Raw genomic sequence first — 19,690 nt, forward strand, 5'->3', positions numbered from 1 at the left:
AAAAAAAAAAAAAATAGATTCTGAAAAAGAGAAGGTTTTGTAAGGAGCAAATAAGATAATGCATCCACTTAGTAAGAGCTTAATAGATGTAGATCCTATTATCATCATTATAATTATTAATATTAACGTTAATAGTCCCTGTTAACAAAATTTCCCTAAATTTTCTAAGTAAACAAGGCCCTATGGTTTGCTAGGAGATTTTCCTTGTAAGGTGTCTGGTCAATCCATTGCCAATTGTTCTTCCCCTGTGGATCTGAGAGTCCCAGGAAATAAGGAAGTGATTTATTCAGCTGCTGGACAATGAAATTATACATGAAGAAAAAGAAGAGTCATAGACTCTAAAGAGAAAAGAAAATGCAAGATGCCAGGAACAGGCAGATGCTGGCACATTGCCCAGGAGTACAGGCCAAAAACACCAACAGGATTGCAGAGAGGAAGGGCGTCCTAACCCATCAATTCCCACCTCAGACTGAATTTCCTTTTTGTCTTTACCAAAGCACAGAATTCTTTTAAAATGTACTTTCAATCATTTTTGCCTTATAAATTCAGATGTGTTTCATCTTTATTTCTGATTAATTCTCAGTGAAATTGCGCTGTTGTTGTTGTGTATCGTCAAGTCGATTCTGACTCATAGCGACCCTATAAGACAAGGGTAGAACTGCACCATAGGGTTTCCAAGGAGTGGCTGGTGGATTTGAACTGCCAACCTTCTGGTTAGCAGCCTGAGCTTTTAACCACTTTGCCAAAATTCCACTGCAGTTCTCAAAATGCAAATGTGTTTATCTACTCCCCTAACTTCTCCTTCTCTAGAAATTTAGAGGTGGTAAATTTCTTGTGAAAGTTAAACATAAAGGAGTGCTCACTAGATTTTAACTGTAGTGGTTTATTTCTTTAAAAATAATCTCATGTTTCCATCTGGCCACTAAATTAACTATTTGATATTTCCAGGTTGTTTTCCTATAGGTAATTTTATTGAGGTAAAGTGCAATTAATTTTGAAGTCATTGAACTTTCTTGTTTAAGGAGCATTTCCTGTGTATGGTCCTGAGATTCTCTGACTTTACACTAATATTCCAGGGAAGGAAGGCACTTCTTAGCCAAGGGAGTTATCTAATACATCAGCAAGTTTCCCTGACATTAATTTCTTTGTTTAAAAGTACCTGCTCCACTTCTGTGTTGATCACCACCAAATGACCTCCCATCCCAACACAGTTCTGCTCAAATCTTAGTCTGAGAATTCTTTTCAGTAGAAATGAAGTAGCAGCTGGAATCAAATGACATCCAAGTACTTGGGCAACATCCCCAGACCTTTTCTGTGTTGCATGAAAGAGAAGCTTGAATGCAAGATGAGCAAAATAAGAGTAAAGTGTGCTCTGTACACATAATACTTGAAGGATTTACAGCTGTTTTCTAGACGTGGGTTTCTGAACTCACGTATTTACCGTTTCCTGAATTATATTAATTTGGGGACACAGAATTACCCCCAAGAAACGTTCTTTAACATTAAGTCATCAATGTTTACTGAGGTTTACCTGAAGAATTCCTCTGAATTTCTTTCTTTTTTTTTTTGCAAAAAATTCACTATTAAGGGTTTCTTTTTCCTGTTATTTCATGTCCCTTATACATAAGTCTCTCAGAGTTTTAAGTGACAGGCACAGGTGAATCTGGAACCCCAATTCTGCTCAATAATCTTGGACATTCCACGGAGCCTTAGGTTTTTAAAACAGAAATAAAACCTAGTCACATGGTGATTGTGAGAATTAGAAGTATGCCTCATTAGCAGTCTGGTGCCTCCATTTATTATGAATTCCCTTGAGCAAGTTAGATACCTCCTTGAATTGTAGTTTTTTCATTTTTGTAATGGAAATAATTATAGTACCAACTACATAGGAAGATTTAATCACATAATATGTGTAAAGCACTTTAAAAGATGCTTATTGTTGTCGGTACCGTTGTTAGTTGCAGTAGAGTTGATTCTGACTCCTGGCGAACCCATGTGTGCACAGTAAAACTGCTCTATAGGGTTTTCAAGGTCATGACCTTTCAAAAGCCAATTGCCAAGCCTGTCTTCCAAAGGGCTTCTGGGTAGATTTGAAATGTCAGTCCATTGTCTAGTAGTCAAGTGCTTAATCATTTGCGCCACCGGGGAACACCCTAAAAGGTGCTAATGTAGAATAACTGCTTAATAAATATTACCTATTACTAGTGTTTATACAGTATCAAGCACATAAGAGTCTTAAACAAATAGTTCTTTCTCCTTTCTCATTTGAAGCAGTAGTTTGCCACTATTTCAGGATTAAACAAATCTACAGCTAACCATTATAAATCCACTGACATATTTTGATTATATGTATATACAGTTTTGGGAGCAAATCTACAGCTTAGTTTGGAGCTATCGGAAAGATATTCAAGCAGAGGTTTTATTGGAAAAAGAATAGAATAAACCAATCTCAAATTCAATCTCATCTCTCTCTCTGAAAAAAGAGAAAGTCTGCTAAAGCATTGCAAAACTTTACCTGTCACCCTTGTCCCTTCACTGAAGCAGTTTAGACTTGAATGATATGTGTAGTTCAGACAGCCTTTTGTCACTTTTGCCATAAGTAAAATTATACGTTACTGTGAAGGAAGAAGAAGAATTACTATCAATTTTTTTAACTATAGAACCTTATCTCTGTCCCAAGCTTACTTACCTCCAATCCCCATCACTCTCTTCCTCTCTCCATGCAAGTACAATAAAGATTATGTTGAATTATTGATTGCTCGTATTCATTTATCTTATTTGTTTGTTTATATGTCTACACGTTTATTTTCAGCCCTTTCCCCACTATAATTTAATCTTCATATTCTAAGGAGGTCATTGGTTGTTCAGTGATGGAATTCTCGCCTTCCACGTGGGAGATCCTGGTTTGATTCCTAGCCAAATGCACCTCATGTGCAGCCACTACAGGTCTGACTACTCGATAGCAGCTATCAACAACAATATTCTAGGGAAAAGACTCTGTTTTCTGCATTGATTAATCTCGAACACCAAGAGCAGCGACTTATCAGTACACGTTTGTTGACTCTCTGGCTGTCTGCTACTTCTTCACTTTAATAACCCTGAAGCAAGCTCACAGGTTAGCTTGTATTTTCTGAAGAGTTCTGACTGCTGATAACTACAGATACACATATGGGATAAATAACACCCAAAGGGAGGCTTTAAACATTCAGAGATATTTTAAATGTCTCATAATGAAAATTATCTTTTGTGTTCCTGGGAGTCTATACTGAGCAAGACCTGTTCTCTCTCAGGTCCTGACTTGATTCTTCACTCATTTCTTTCTTGTGCTTCTGCTATTGAAGCTTAATACTATCAAGCTTTTCTACCTTTCTCTTAGTCTGTGCCTTGGGGCCCTGAATATCTGCTTCCCTCAATTAATGAAATAAGTATCCTTAAATTCCCTTCTCACTTGCACATGACCATTAAAAGTACAGCAGAGATTAACTTTGGTGATAATTATTTGTGTTTTACTAAAGATTGAGATTTATTTACTTCTCCTAGAGAACTGTTGACATGGCCCATTTGACAGAAGAAGCCACTTTCACTCCCTCCTGGATTATTAAATAATTATTTTTAGTCATCTTATCAGTGAATAGAGAATCAAAATGTAGATTGGGGAGCAAAAAGTTCTTTGAGACTTCTCACAAAATAAACTTGAGAAACTTAGTTGGGGGCAAATGGAAGAGGGAAGAAATATTTTATTTTCTTAAACCAAAAAGCAAACAAACCTGTTGCCATGGAGTTGAGTCATCATAGCAACCCTATAGGACAGAGTAGAATTGCCCGATAGTGTTTCCAAGGAGCAGCTGGTGGATTCGAACTCTGATATTTGGTTAGCAGCTAAATGCTTAACCGTTTGATTCCCTTACATCTCTATTATTTCATCTGAATGCTTTTTTCCACTCATATTGGGAAAGACTCCCACCTGGGCATCAAAGACCCTAATCTACAGTATTACAATGATAGAAGCAATTGTAGTTGCACCCCCAATAGAGGGTTTTTGTTACCAGAGAACACGTCATTACTAATGAACCCAGTACTGGAAGACGGTGTCTCACATGCATATGTGAGGTCATGATTGTAGTTGGGAAAATGCCACTAAAACCATGTAAAGTAAACTTAGAAGCAGAGTCAAATATCAAAAGGTAGAGGAAAAAAGAAGAAACAGAGGTGGAGAAGGAGAAGAAATTAAGAAAGGCATAACATTCCAAGTAAGGGCTGACATATTATGGGATAAAGGAGAACATATGTTTTCAGGGAAACTTTATAGAACGTAATAAGGGAAGGACTCAAGAGAAGTGCCACCTCAGTGAAAGGCTTACCTAAACAGCTCACAATGAAACAGGCACTGAGTAATGTGATGGAAATCACAGCAACAGACCAGAATCCCACTTGGGACCGCCAAACTCCTTTCCCTGTCAGATCAACAAAACAAGTGCAGTTACCTGAGGGCCAGGAAGCTAGAGTCTCCAAGAAGCTTAGAGCAATGAAGAAGCCAGACAAATAATCCAAAATAATAATTTAAAAAAAAACAAAAACTTAAAGCAAGAAGAGAACTTAGAAACTCCCTCAGAATAAATGACCAGGTAGTAGCCATGAAGTCCAAGACAAGTCTGGGCAAAACTCATCCTCAGCCAACCGTAATTTCCATTTCCTTATTCTTTCTTCTTAAATATTACATTCATCCATTGATTCTCTGCCTTTCTCAAAATATCATTTTTGTCTCCCACTTCCTATATCCCTGTATTAATACTTTTAAGAGCTCCTGGCTCTGAGACATTATTATTTCTTTCAATCCTCCCTGACTCTACTATATTGGTCCAATCTCTATTCCTTTATTCTGGCCATTGTCTACCTCTTCTCTCTAGATCATTCTTATTATCTCATCATGTATTTCTACCTTCCTCTCTGGAAAGGTAGAAAAGGAATGCTTACCTCTATCTTGAGGTTGCCTTTCTCTCACCATTATGTGAGCTCCCTGGGTTCAAAAGATTCTGGAGCCTTTCTATTCTCACTACCTGAAGAAGTTACACAGAGATATCACTTGGTTCGAATGAGGGCAGAGCTCAGAAACAAACTGCTATATACTCTGATAAGGCTCACAGACTTCCAATATATAGTACACCTTGAAAGAAGAAGTGGTGGTTTGGACTAAAGCTTCCGGTGATTTAAAGACATAGGGAAAGAAAGCCAAAGCAGGAAATTGAGAAACTTACTAGAAACTATTAATGAGAACTGTGACAATAATATTGACATCATTTGTTCAGTTCCTAAAATAAAATTTCTGATTCTTACTTATTCTGCCAAGCAAAATGGAAAATGTTATATGCCCTAAAAGAAATACACTTGTAAACTTTAATAAAATTAAGTGCTCTCTAACCAACCTTCTTATTGAATTTTATGTATGGCTTAATCCATGTATTTAACAGTGTCCTTGCAAGTGAACAAATGTCTAATTGAATGAGTATGGCTTAGCTACTAAATAACATAAAAACACACAGATATTTTCCAGGAATGTGATTTCAAAACAGAAGATTCTGAAATCTATTTGCAAAGATGGTTGTATCAAGGCCAATATTGGGTGAAGGTCAGTAATATTTTATAATCTTCCTGATTATGAAAGGGGGAACCTGAAGTGGTATATCAGAGGCAGACTTCCTGAATTCCATGCTTGGGGATCCTTCCTAACATACGGTCTCTAAAATGTAGAACCTTTCTGTCTTATAGCATCACAAACATCACCACATTTGCAAGTGAGTAGTCTAGAATATAGGTAGAGCCCAACTTACAATGGGTTTCCGTTCCGAAGACTACTCTGTCATAAATCGGTCCTGACCTAAGTCAAAGTCTTAATTTTTTTTTTTTTTTTTTTTTAGTTTTCATTATTATTGCCCTTTATTATAAGTGTCTTTATAAATCTGATCTTTATTTGTCTTTGGGGGTTGGAAACATTACATCTGAGAATGATAACATCAGCAAATTACTCGCTGCCACATTATACGTAGTACATATTACTAACCATAAGATATACAAAAAAAAAAAAGGACGGTGGTAAATGCAGTTGGACATAACTTGAATACACACTGAAAATGTAAAGCACATACTGTTGGAAAGAATCAAAGTGATTTTTTTCTATTTTGGCTTGACCACTTTTAAAGGAGACATGGGAGATAAATCAGCAAATTGAATCATCTCAAATTCCTTTCCAAGAAAACATCATTAGATTGCTCTTAGGAAAGTTAGTATCCATAACTGGATAAAGTAGATTCATTTTGATTCTGTTGTTTAGGAATTTAGATAAAGATACTTAAGTCAATAGTTGGTGGCAAGTACTACTCATAAAAGATATTTAGACTCACACTAAATCCACACAAATGTGTGTATTATCAGTCTATAGCCTCAAATGTACAAGACATGTAGCAATTCTTTATTATCTATTATTATTATTTCTTATTACCACTGGACTGATGGGAAATTTACTGTCAGTCATTCTTGGAACTATCCTCTATCCTTGGGATTATATTAAGATTCTGGGATATAACTAACATCAAGAAATTGAGGGAAGGAAATCTAGCTGATCATTGTTCATAAATCCACACTGGTACATCTCAACCCTTATGTTCCTCTACTGCTTGGTGTCTTGATAGCACCATAACAGTTTGAAATCAGCTTTGTCATGGTAGTTGTTCTTAGTTTGAGGATTGATCTGCAACAAGTTAGTTCACCATTACTGTAAGTGAAATAGCTCATTTTTGTAACCCTAAATAATTTTGTTTTTCCTTAGCCCTTATCAGATGGTTGGGGCAGTGGAGTTGGGGTGTTTAGAAGTTGAAATTAATCTAGATAAATAATTATTAAACTTTTATGAGCCAATGCCCCATCAGAGATTCTGATGAAAGCTTTGGATACATTAACAGACTTTTTTTCATAAATTCATTATTACAAAAATTATGTATAATGCATTTTTATTGGAAATTATTTTCCTTAACATAGACAACGCAAACTATTTTTACCAAAAAATTTTCTCTTTCACTTTAATATTATGCAAATATTAAGTCTTTTTCTTAAATTCCTTAAATAAATTGGTACATATTGTACTAACAAAAGAAAATTAAATACTATTTTGATCAAAATTACATCTTAATGATAAAATTGCTATTATTTTGTGTAAATAAGATTGAATTGAGTCCCTACATCCTAGAAGTAATAGTAGATTGGCAATCCCAGACCCAGGAACTCAGCTTTGAATCATCTAAGTCTCTGAAATTGCATTTAGGTGTTTGAAAATTATTGCTTTCCCAAACTGCCTGCCAAATGCAAAAATAATTCCTCTCTGAAAAGAGATAATAAGGCATAAAATTAATTGCATAATTTTTCATATACAACATCTAGCACTCAATCAAAAACAACCAGACAAAAGAGGGAAAAAAATGGTGAAAATCAAAAGAAACAATAGATAATAGACACAAACCCATGGCGCTCAGGATAATGGAGTTTTCAGATTAAGACCTTAAAATAAATATGCTTATTATGCTTATGTGATATAAGAAAATACTGAGAATTTCTGCAGAGAATTTGAAATGATAAAAAAGAAACAAGATGAAAATTTACAATTGAAGAATACAGTAACTGAAGTTGAATATTCAATTAGTGTGTTTAAAAACAAATTAGACACAGATGAAGAAAGAATTAGTGAATTGGAAGATAGAGAAAGAAAAAATACTAAATGAAATCCGAAGACACAAAGTGATTAAAAATATAGATGAGAGAGTAAGAGACATATGAGAAGGTGAAACATATAACTCAAACCCATGAAAAAAGATCTAAAGAATGTGGCAGAAGAAATATTTGAATAGATAATAAGTCATAATTTAACAAAAGTGATGAAAAACATTAAGCCATAGACTTAAGAAGCCCTATGAGCCTCAAGCAGGGAAAAAAAAATTAAAAACACACGCCTACACACATCAGATTCAAAATGCTAAAAATGAAAGACAAAGAGAACATCTTTAAGGTAGACAAATTTAAAAATTCTGATTATTTTCAAAGGAGCAACAGCTAGCTTCTAATTCCAATCGTCGTCAAGTCAGCTTCGACTCATGTCGACTCATGTGTGTCAGAGTAGAACTATATAAAGTTTCCAATGATTGATTTTTTTGGAAGTATATCACCAGCACTTTTTTCCAAGGCACCCTGGTGAACTCGAATCTCCAACTTTTTAGTTAGCAGTCAAGCACCCTAAACTTTTGCACCACTAAGGAACTGCAACAACTAGCTTAACACTTGACTATTAAACAATGAAAGCCATGAGAAAATGGAATAATATCTTCAGAATACTAAAGTAAAAATAACTATCAAACTAGAATTCCATATGCATTGAAAATATTGTTCAATAATAAAGTGAAATAAAAACATTTTGAGATAAACAAAAACTGAGAGAAATTATCATCAGGAGACCTGCACTAAAGGAAATATGAAAGACTATTCTTCAAGCAGGAAGAAAATTATCCCATATAAAAGTTCAGAGTCAGAAAGCAGTGAAAAACAATAGCAAGGGCAAATATGCTGAAAATTAAAATTGTGTGTAGAAAACATTTAAATAAAGTATTATCAATTGTAAATATATAGATAATTAAATCTATGACAAAAAATAGCAAACAATTCAAGAGATGAGTAAATGAAATAAAAGTGTTTGAATATCTTTGCATGACTCAAAAAAAAAGTAAAATTACCAATATTAGATTTAGTAAGTCAAAGATGCATGGTGTAATATTTAACATAATCAGTAATTATAGAAGTTTTATTACTATGCTAATAAAAAAATGTAAACAATAAAAAATAAATTTAACCAGAGAGGTGAACATCTTGCACACTGACAACTATAAAACACTGTTGAAGGAAATTAAACAAAATCTAAATAAATGGAAAGACCTTCCATGTTCATGGATTTGAAGATTTAATAAGTCTTAAGATGTCAATACTATCCAAAGGAATCTGTAGATTCAATGCAATCTCTATCAAAATTCCAACGACCTTCTTGCATAAATGGAAAACTCAATGCTCAATTTTATATGGAATTGCAAGGGACCCTGAATAGTCAAAGAAATCTTGACAAAGAAGAACAAAGTATGAGAACTCATACTACTTAATTTCAAAAACATACTATAAAGCTACAGTAATCAAAATGGACTGGTAGTGGTATAATAGTAGGCACATAGAGCAATCCAATAGAATTGAGAGTCTGGAAATAAACCCATTGCCTATGGCCAATTGATTTTGACAAACGTGCTAAGTCCATCCAATGGAGAAACTATAGTCTTTTCAACAAATGATGCTGGGACAAACTGGATCGCCATATGAAAAGAATGAAGTTGTAACCATACCTCACACCACATATGAAAATTAACTCAAAATGGATCAAAGGTCTAAATGGAAGAATTAAAATCATAAAACTCTTAGAACAAATGTAGGAGTAATGCTTCCCGTTTTCAACAACGGATTTATGGATATGACACCAAAAATATGAGCAGCAGAAGATAAAATAGATAAATGGGACTTTATCAAAATTTAAAAACTTTTGTTCATCAAAGGACTTTATCAACAATGTAAAAAGACAATCTACAGATTGAGAGAAAATAAATAGGAACCATATATCTGATAAGGACTTAATATTCAAAATATATAGAAAACCCCTACAACTCAACAACATAATGACAAAAACCCAATTAAAAAATATGCAAAGGACTTGAATAGACGTTTCACAAAAAAATATACAACTGGCCAATTAACACATGAAAAGATGCTCAAGGTCATAGTTATTGTTGTTGTTTCTGATTTATCTGTTGTCAAATGGATTCCGACTCATGGCCACCTGACGTACAACAGAATGAAATGTTGTCTAGTCCTGCATTATCCTCACAACCACCAGTATGTTCATTCCCTCATTGAGGCTATTGTGTAAATCCATCTCACCGAGGGTCTCCCTTGCCCTCATTGGCCCTCGACTTCACCAAACATGATGTCCTCTTCTAGCAATTGATCCCTCCCGATAATGTGTCCAAAGCAAGAGAGTTGGATAGTGTTCTTTTGTGATCAGTAAGGTTTTCATTGGCTTATTTTTGAAAGTATATTGCCAAACCTTTTTCACTACTCTATCTTAGTCTGAAAGTTCCACTGAAACCTGTCCACCATAGGTGACCCTGATAGTATTGAAAATACTGGTGGCATAGCTTTTAGCATCAAAGCAACACACTAGCCACAACTATACAGCAGACTGACGGATGGTGATATTAGTCATTAGGGAAATGCAAATCAAAACCATAATGAGATATCACTTCACATCTACTAGAATGGCTGTTATCATAAAAAAACAGAAAATAACAAGTGTTGACAAGGATGTGGAGAAATTGGAACCCTCATGTACTGTTGGTGGGATTGTAAAATGGTGTAACCACTATGGAAAACAGTTTTGCAGAACCTCAAAAAATTAAACATAGAACTACCTTATGACCAAGGAATTCCACTCCTAGGTATATAAAACCAAACTAAAAACCAAACTCATTGCTTTTAAGTCTATTCAGACTCATAGAGACACTATAGGACAGAGTAGAACTGCCTCATAGGGTTTCCAAGGAATGGCTGGTGGATTCGAACTGCAGACCTTCTGGTTAGCAGCCATAGCTCTTAACCATTGCCACCAGGGCTCCCCTAATAAAAGAAGGGACTCAAACAGGTATTTGTAAACCAATGTTCATTGCAGCATTATTCGTAATAGCCAAAAGGTTGAAACAAATCATATAATCAAATTATGTCTCATATAGTGCTGGAAGATGAGGCCCACAGGTTGGAAGGCATGACTAGAGAAGAGCTTGCCCCCTTAAAGTAGAGTCGACCTTAATGACAGGGATGGAGTAAAGCTTTTGGGACCTTCATTTGCTGATGTGGCACGACTCAAAATGAAAAGAAACAGCTGTTAACATTCATTGTTGCTGAAGATAATTCAGAAGCAGTACATCAACAGGGAACTGCCAGAAATTCAAACCAGATTCAAAAGAGGACGTGGAACAAGGGATATCACTGCTGATGTTAGATGGTTCCTTGCTGAAAGCAAAGAATACCAGAAAGATGTTTACCTGTGTTTTATTGACTATGCAAAGGTATTTGACTGTGTGGATTATAACAAATTATGGATAACATTATGAAGAATGGGAATTCCAGAACACTTAATTGTGCTTATGCCAAACCTGCACATAGACCAAGAGGCAGTCATTCGAACAGAACATGGGGTTATTTTGTGGATTAAAATCAGGAAAAGTGTGGGTCAGGGTTGTATCCTTTCACCATACCTATTCAATCTGCATGCTGAGCAAATAATCTGAGAAGCTGGGCTAAAGGAAGAAGGGGGCATCAGGATTGGAGGAAGACTCATTAACAACCTGCATCATGCAAATGACACAACCTTGCTTGCTGAAATTGAAGAGGACCTGAAGCACTTACTGATGAAGATCAAAGACTACAGCCTTCAGTATGGAATACACCTCAACATAAAGAAAACAAAAATCCTCACAACTGGACCAATAAACAACATCATGATAAACAGAGAAAAGATTGACTTCAAGGATTCATTTTGCTTGAATTCACAATCAACACCCAAGGAAGCAGCAGTCAAGAAATCAAATGATGTATTGCATTGGACAAATCTGCTGCAAAAGACCTCTTTCAAGTATTAAAAAGCAGAGATGTCACTCTGAGGACTAAGGTTCTCCTGCACCAGGTCATGGTGTTTAAGAAAAAATTGATGCCTTTGAATCACAGTGTTGACGACGAATATTGAATATACCACAGACTGCCAGAAGAACAAACAGATCTGTCTCGGAAGAAGTACAGCCAGGCTACTCCTTACAAGCTAGGATGTCGAGACTTCATCTCACGTACTTTGGACATGTTATCGGGAGTGACCAGCCCCTGGAGAAGAACATCATGCTTGGTAAAGGACAGGGTCAGTGAAAAAGAGGAAGAGCCTTAACAAGATAGTTTGACACAGTGGCTGCAACAATGGGCTCAAACAGTAATGATTGTGAGGATGGCGCAGGACCAGGCAGCATTTCGTTCTATCGTACATAGGGTCACTAAGAGTCAGAATTGACTGGATGGCATCTGACAACAACATATACATAACTTCAGCCAAAAAATGGAAACAAGCCACGTGTCCATCAACAAATGAATGGATAAATAAAACATGGTATATATGTGCAATGATATACTATTTAGCAAGAAAGAAAAATGTTCTGATACTTACTATAACATGGACAAACCTTGAAAACATTATGCTGAGTGAAATAAGTCAGACACAAAAGTACAAATATTGTATGATTCCCTTATATGAGCATCCAGAATAGGCAAATGCATAGAGACCAAAGTTTATTAGTTGTTACTAGGGACAGGTGTGGGGGGAAAGGAAAGAGAGAGCATTCCTTAAGGGGCACGGAGTTTTCATAAAGGGTGGTGAAAAAATTTGGAAATGGATAGTGGTGATTATTGCACAGCATGGTGAATGTAGTTGATGTCACTGAATTTTACACATAAAAATGCTTAAAATGTTTGTTGAAATGTTTCACTATGATAAAAAAAGTTCTTAAAAAGAGGTCAATTATCCCCTTAATTTTTCTGTACATTGAATTCAATCCCAATCAAAATCCCAGCATTTTTTTGTAGAAATCTACCAGTTGATACTAAAATTTATATGGAACATTAAATAATTGAAAATAGCAAAACAGTCTTGAAAGAGAACAAAGTTGGAGGACTTTCACTACCTGCTTACAAGGTTTACTCTACAGAGCTACAATAATGCAGAAAATGTGGTATTAGCATAAGAATAAACAAATAGATCAAGGGAATAAAACCATGAGTCCAGAAATAGACTCCGATATATAAGGTCAACTGATTTTTTTATAAAAGCATGAAGGTAATTCAATGGGGAATTGATAGTCTTTTCAAAAATTGGTCCTGTTTTAACTGAATACAGATATAGGAAATAATAAACTTCAACTGCTACATCACACTATGCACAAAATTTAATTATTAAATACATTGTAGACCTAAACACAAAAGGCAAAAATATAAAACTTCCAGAAGAAAACATAAGAGAAAATCTTTATGAGCTTGGTGTAGGTGAAGGTTTCTTAGACAGGCCATAAAAGAAAAACTGATAAGCTAGACATCATCAAAAATTGAAAATCTTTCCTTCAAAACATACCATGCAAAAGCAACTTGAACAGAATCTCACCTAAAACCCAAGTTATCTAAATTTTATGGATTTTGCATGATCTTTAACGAGAATTCCAGATATCATACATGTGCTAAAATGTTTATGGTTTTGGAAGTTCTGTACAAGCAGTGATCGTCCCAACTAGCTGTATTGTTATCCTTTTGGTGCGTCTTCGTGCTGTTCATTTGGAGAGCGTGGGATGAAAGATAAGTGATGTAGCACTTCTGTTTTTAATAATTACAGCTTAAACTATCCAGTATTTTTAGTCCTTACTGGAGAAAGCTACCCAGAGTTATTGCCAATGGCAATAAGTTTCTTTCCCTCTAACAAGAGATATTCTGATAATTTCCTAGTTTTATCTCTTTGATTCAATAGAAATATTTCAAAGTATGTGACCACTTGATGCAGACTTCCAGCTTCTCTATAATAAATCCCTTTGCCAAATGCAGGAGTTGCAGACACTGCTGGCGAGAGTGAATCGAATGGGTGAGTTAAACTATCCTAATGTGGGAGCACTTATTGGAGTTTGGCATTGATGAAAGTGTCAATGCAGGAATTGCATTCCTAGGCAGGTTACAGTGTCCCTGACAGAACCTACCTGCCAATTATTCCTGGGCAATGATGTTGGCATTTGAGGTTGTTGTTGTTATTAGGTGCCGTTGAGTTGGTTCCGATTAATAGCGACCCTATATACAATAGTACAATAATGCTGCCCTGTTCTGCACCGTCTTCACAATAATTGCTATGCCTGAGCCTATTGTTGCAGCCGCTGTGTCAGTCCATCTCGTTGAGGGTCTTCCTCTTTTTTGCTGACCTTCTGCTTTACCAAGCATGATTTCCTTCTCCAGGGGCAATTCACATAAAATCTTCCAATACACATGGAAATATGTTCAAAATCATTAATTATCAGGGAAAAACAAATTAAAATCATAAGATACAACTTCTCATTCATTGGAAGGACTAAAATTTTAAAAACTGATATTGTGAGGATAGGAAGAAACTGAAACTCTCACACATTGCTTATATACATGTAAAATGGTACAACCACTTTGAAAACAGTTTGGCAATTTCTTATTACAAAGTTAAACATATATGAATCCTATGACCCAGAAATTCCATTCCTAGGTATATATCTAAGAAAAGTAAAAGTGTATGTGCACAAAAAGACATCTAAAAGCATGTTTATAGTAGCTTTATTCATGTTGTTGTTATTGGTAAGTGCTGATGCTATTTCAACACATAGTGACCCCATGGGACAGAGTAGAACTGCCCCATAGAGTTTTCTTGGCTGTAATCTTTACAGAAGCAGATCGTCAAGTCTTTCTCCCATGAAGCCAGAGTCACTGGGTGTGTTCCAACTGTCAACGTTTTGGTTAACAACTAAGCCCTTAACCATTTGAAAATTGGAAATAACCCAAAAGTTAACAACAGAAGAGTAGATAAACAAATTACAGTATATTCCTACAATAGAACATAGCTCAAAATAAAATTAAATGTATTGCTGAAAAAAATGCAAAACTATAGATGAATCTCACAGCCATGCTGAGCAAAAGAATGGAGAAACAAAAGAGAGTGCTTTATAACTCCATTTATGTGAAATTTTAGAGCTCACAAAACAAATATATGTTGATAGAAATCAGATTACTGCTTGTCTAAGGTAGGGACACAAGAGAACATTCTAGAGTGATGGAAATGATTTTATACTAATTGGTGTAGTGGTTATAGAGTTGTATATATTTGTTAAACTCATTGATCTGTATGGTAAAAATGTAAGAATTTTACTGTATGTAAGTTATTTCCCAATAAAGTTTTTGCAACAAAAACAATATACTTACTTTTATCAGTCAGGATTCAATCACACTTAAGTAATTATCAGCAACTATTTAAAATTTATTAGTTCTTACAATTAAAAATTCAGAGTAGAGTGGGCTTCAGAGATAGTTGAACAAGTGGGTCAACAATACCCTTAAACACCGGGTTCTTTCCAGGGCTCTACTCTGCTATACATGGTGTTCATGTCATCCTAAGGTTGGTTCCCCTCATGATCACAGAATGATCATCAGTAGCAAGCAGGACTACATGTTTCTTTGTTCATGTTCATGTTCACTGGGAGAGATTCACTCACAGATCCCCCTGCGAGCAAGAAGGGAGAAGAAATTCATCAGATGACTCACAATTAAAGCCTATTCCTAAACCAATCCCTAGGGGAGATGATTGTTTTGATTGCCTTGGATTAATCAGAGTCCATGAGTGGCTCAAACCATTAACTACTAGACTGCTAGGGAAAGGTTGGCAGTTCAAACCCACTCAGAGGCACCTTGGAAGACAGATCTGGTGATCTGTTTCTGAAAGGACACAGCATTGAAATCCCTATGGAGAAGTTCTACTCTGCACACATGGTGTCTTAGTCATCTAGTGCTGCTATAACAGAAATACCACAAGTGGATGGCTTTAACAAGGAGAAATTTATTTTCTCACAGTCTAGTAGACTGTAAGTCCAAATTCAGGGCATCAGCTCCAGGTGAAGGCTTTCTCTATCAGCTCTGGAGGAAGGTCCTTCTCATCAATCTTCCCCTGGACTAGGAGCTTCTCTGTGCAAGAACCCTGGGTCCAAATGACGTGCTCTGCTCCCGGCACTGCTTTCTTGGTGGTATGAGGTCCCTCCTCTCTGCTGGCTTCCCTTTCCTTTTTATCTCTTGAGAGATAAAAGGTGGTGCAGGCCACACTTCAGGGAAACTCTCCTTACTTTGGATCCAGGGATGTGACCTGGGTAAGGGTGTTACAATCCCACCCTAATCCTCTTTAACATAAAATTATAATCACAAAATGGAGGACAACCACATAATAGTGGGAATCATGGCCTATCCCAGTTGACACATATTTTGGGGAGACACAATTCAATCCATGACACATGGGGTTGCCATGAGTCAGAATTGACTTAACTCGACAACAACTAAAAACAACAATCCACAGAGCTTAATGTGAGGTCAGCATCCCAAGTTACCTGGGCTGATTGAAGAAGGGTGACTCTAAAAACATTGAAATTTTGCTTCTAAGGAGGAAGGGTTGAACAGATCAATAATATACACCACAGTCCTAAACAGTGGTTCTTCGTTATAAAACTGCATTTGCAACATTTTTACCATTTTGCAGAACTTTTCATCACATGGACATACTAAGATTGATTTAATCAGACCCCTATACTAAACATTTGGTTGAATACAATTGAAATTGTATCACATTATTTCATCTGTCCTTAAGTCATTGAGTTCATCTTTGACAAGGTGTATACCATTGATAGAGGAGCCCTGGTGTCACAGTGGTTAAGTGCTGGACTACTAACCAAAAGTTCAGTGTTTTGAATCCACCTGCTGCTCCATGGTAAAATGATGTGGCAGTCTGCTTCTACAAAGATTTACAGCCTTGGAAGCCCTATGGTGCAGTTCTACCCTGTCCTGTATGGTCGTTATGAGCAGGAATCGACTCTACTGCAGTGGATTTGGTTGTTTTTTGTTGTTTGGCACCGTTGATGATTACTGTGTTGGCAAAGATGGAACTATTAACCCATGCTTCTATATTAAGATCATCTAGAAGAAATTAACATTCAAAAGATTCCTAAAGGGTTGTCAAGCATCAGCAGATTCCCACCTTCAGAGAAATCATCAAGGTTGGTTTAATCCCAATGAGCAAAAGTATTTCCCCTAGTACTGGACATTCCATGGAGTTGTCTGCCTCCTTCTTCATTTACTAAGTGTCAGCTTCGCCAAAAGAGTCTGAAGTGTTGGTAGGTTTATTTTTTTCTATGTTTATTTGTGAGTTTTTTTATTATTTGTGATAAAATATATACTTTTAAAAATTGTCATTTAACCATTTTTAAGTGTACAATTCAGTGACATTAATTGTATTAATTACCATGTTGTGCAACTGTCATCACTATTCATTTCCAAATGTTTTTCATTACCCTAAACAGAAATTCAGTACCTGTTAATAGCAGCCTTTTTCCCCTCCCCTCATCCCCTGGCAAACACTAAAACATTTGTCTCTATGCATATGCCTATTCTAGATAGTTCACATAAATGGGATTTATGTCTGAAGTATTTTACTCACCATAATGTTTTTAAGGTTCATCCATATTGTAGCGGGTATTAGAACTTCGTTTCTCTTTATGGCTGAAAAATACTCCATTGTATGGATATATTACATTTTGTTTATTGATATATCTGTTTATAGATTAATGTTTCCACCTTTTGGCTATTATGAATAATGATTCAATGTACATCGGTGTACAAATATTTGTTTAAGTCTCTTCTTTCAATTCTTTTGGGATATATCTAGAAGTGGAATTCCTGGGTCATATGGTACCTACTGTGTGTACCTTTTTGAGGAACCATCAAATTGTTTCCCGAAGAGGTTGCATTATTTTACATTCTCACCAGCAATATCCTTGCTAAGACTTGGTATTTTTCGTTTTTCTGATAATAACCATCCTAGTGGGTATTATTTGTTTTTAACAGCAACTATAAAGATACATTTCATTCATAGGGTCAAATAGAGCAATACATGAGCATACTTTCTTTAAATAGTTCTATAAGTAACCTGACTTATTCTTTTCTTTCTTTTTTTTTTTTTTTTCTCTTACCTTAAAGGGAACGTTTACCTAAACATTAATTAAGCATTTCAAGACCATCTTCTAGAATAGAAAAAACAAAACCCATTCCTGTTGAGTCAGTTCTAACTCATGGAGACCCCATGTGTTACACAGTAAAATAGCTCCATAGGGTTTCCTTGGCTGTAATCTTTATAGGACCAGATTGTCAGGCCTTTCTTCTGTGGCACCACTGGGGAGGTGTAATGGTTAATGTTGTGTGTCAACTTGGCTGGGCTATGGACCTCAGTGGTTTGACAGTTATGATGTAGTTTGGCTTTTTAATGGTGTAATCACCTCCATGATGATATCTGATGTGAGTAACCAATCAGTTAAAAGGTAGTTTCCTTGGGGGTGTGGCCTGCATTCAATATAGGTGGACCTTCTGGCAAGGCTTGTTTTCTTTTGCTTGCTCTGGATCTTGCAGCTGGCTCCTGTTCATTTGATGTCCAGTTCTTGAGACTTGAGCTAGCAGCTTACCTGCTGTCTTACCTGCCAATCTTAGGATTCATCAACTTCCACAGCCTGTGAGCCAGAGTCCTCCTATCTGACCTTACAATCTTAGATTCACCAGCACTTGTAGCTACATGTGTCAGGAGAAGCCTCCAGCCTATTCCATACCAACTTGGGATGTTCCAGCCTCTACAGGCAAGTGAGCCATTTCTTTGATATAATTCTCACTCTCTCTCTGTCTATATATATATGTATATATTTATACACTTTACTGGTTTTGCTTCTCTACAGAATCCAGCCTAAGACATTTGGTACCAAGAGTAGTTCTAGAGAAACAAAATTGTAAGGATGAGTTTTCTAGATTAGTACTCAATTCTTGTTAGTCTTTAAAATGCTAACGACTCTGCTTTCAGCAGCAAAAAGGGCACTGCTTATCCATGGTATAAGGTGGTAATGGAAATACGAAATGTATCACCACCAATATATCAGGTATTAGGGAGAGAAGAGGCTCTGGGTGATCACATGTTTGATATCTTTCTAAAATTTTATCATAACTAGAAGTATAAGGTTGCTTGGTCCTACTTTCGCTAGACAAAGTGTTGAAAGAAAGAGATGAGCTCAGAGCTTAGGAATCAAAGCCCAAGTGCTGCATAAATGACCTCAAAGTTTCCACTTGTACCTTGAAATAAAGACTTATTTCTTGTAATAACAGAGCTGATATTGTCAAAAACCAGTCTTACCGTAAGAGTGGCTGAATTACAATGCCAATTCAATTCCCAATTCGAGTGATGTCTGAAGTTAAAGTGAGGGCACTGATTAGGAAAAAATGGAATCCTGAAACTTGGGATGGGGACATATGGTCAGATAATCAGGAAGCCGGGGACACTGAGCCCCTAAATTCTGTTGAATCACTCCTGCCAACAGAACCAGCCCTCTCACTCCCATCTGAAGAGATTACTCCATCTTTGTCTGCTAAACCACCCTCTCCAATAAAACCATTAACCCCTCACTCCCATATGATGACAATAACCCAGCTTTGTCTGAAGAGCCTTTGTCTGAGTCATTGCCTGGGACATTGCCTGAGACAGATACCTTCCAAGACAATGCTGAATGTTGTCAAAACACATTCCAACCACCCATTTGGCCTTTAGACTTATGACTAGACTTAACTCCCAGCAAGCCCCAAAAGACGAAGTACAAACTGTGACCCAAAAGAACTGCTTGACTTTTTTAATATGCACAAACAGAAAACTGGGGAATATGTGTGGGAATGGCTATTAAGGGTG

General features: G+C 36.2%; 3 protein-coding genes across 3 annotated transcripts in view; all 3 read right to left on the minus strand.

Annotated features, from left to right (window-relative positions):
* LOC101345921 (C-type lectin domain containing 6A) overlaps window positions 1-6,998 on the minus strand; it is a 10,738-nt gene extending 3,740 nt beyond the window's left edge. Inside the window, 7 exon segments of the mRNA XM_023741528.1 lie at window positions 197-308; window positions 1,160-1,222; window positions 1,224-1,307; window positions 2,523-2,562; window positions 2,564-2,615; window positions 4,362-4,454; window positions 4,975-6,998. Of these exon segments, the coding sequence (XP_023597296.1) occupies window positions 197-308; window positions 1,160-1,222; window positions 1,224-1,307; window positions 2,523-2,562; window positions 2,564-2,615; window positions 4,362-4,454; window positions 4,975-5,005 (475 nt within the window). The 5' untranslated portion in view covers window positions 5,006-6,998.
* Window positions 1-15,273, minus strand: part of CLEC4D (C-type lectin domain family 4 member D) — a 111,741-nt gene extending 96,468 nt beyond the window's left edge. The window contains exons 1-2 of the mRNA XM_023741525.1: window positions 15,142-15,273; window positions 13,905-14,172 (exon numbers count right to left, since the gene is read on the minus strand). Coding sequence (XP_023597293.1) covers window positions 13,905-13,937 — 33 coding nt within the window. The 5' untranslated portion in view covers window positions 13,938-14,172; window positions 15,142-15,273. The remainder of the gene's footprint in view (window positions 1-13,904; window positions 14,173-15,141) is intronic.
* Window positions 15,274-15,285: 12 nt separating this feature from the next.
* LOC101346175 (C-type lectin domain family 4 member A-like) overlaps window positions 15,286-19,690 on the minus strand; it is a 51,792-nt gene continuing 47,387 nt past the window's right edge. Inside the window, exon 6 of the mRNA XM_023741522.1 lies at window positions 15,286-15,439. Within this exon, the coding sequence (XP_023597290.1) occupies window positions 15,424-15,439 (16 nt within the window). The 3' untranslated portion in view covers window positions 15,286-15,423. The remainder of the gene's footprint in view (window positions 15,440-19,690) is intronic.

This window comes from Trichechus manatus, unplaced genomic scaffold (assembly GCF_000243295.1).
Source record: "Trichechus manatus latirostris isolate Lorelei unplaced genomic scaffold, TriManLat1.0 scaffold00182, whole genome shotgun sequence".
Taxonomy (NCBI): domain Eukaryota; kingdom Metazoa; phylum Chordata; class Mammalia; order Sirenia; family Trichechidae; genus Trichechus; species Trichechus manatus.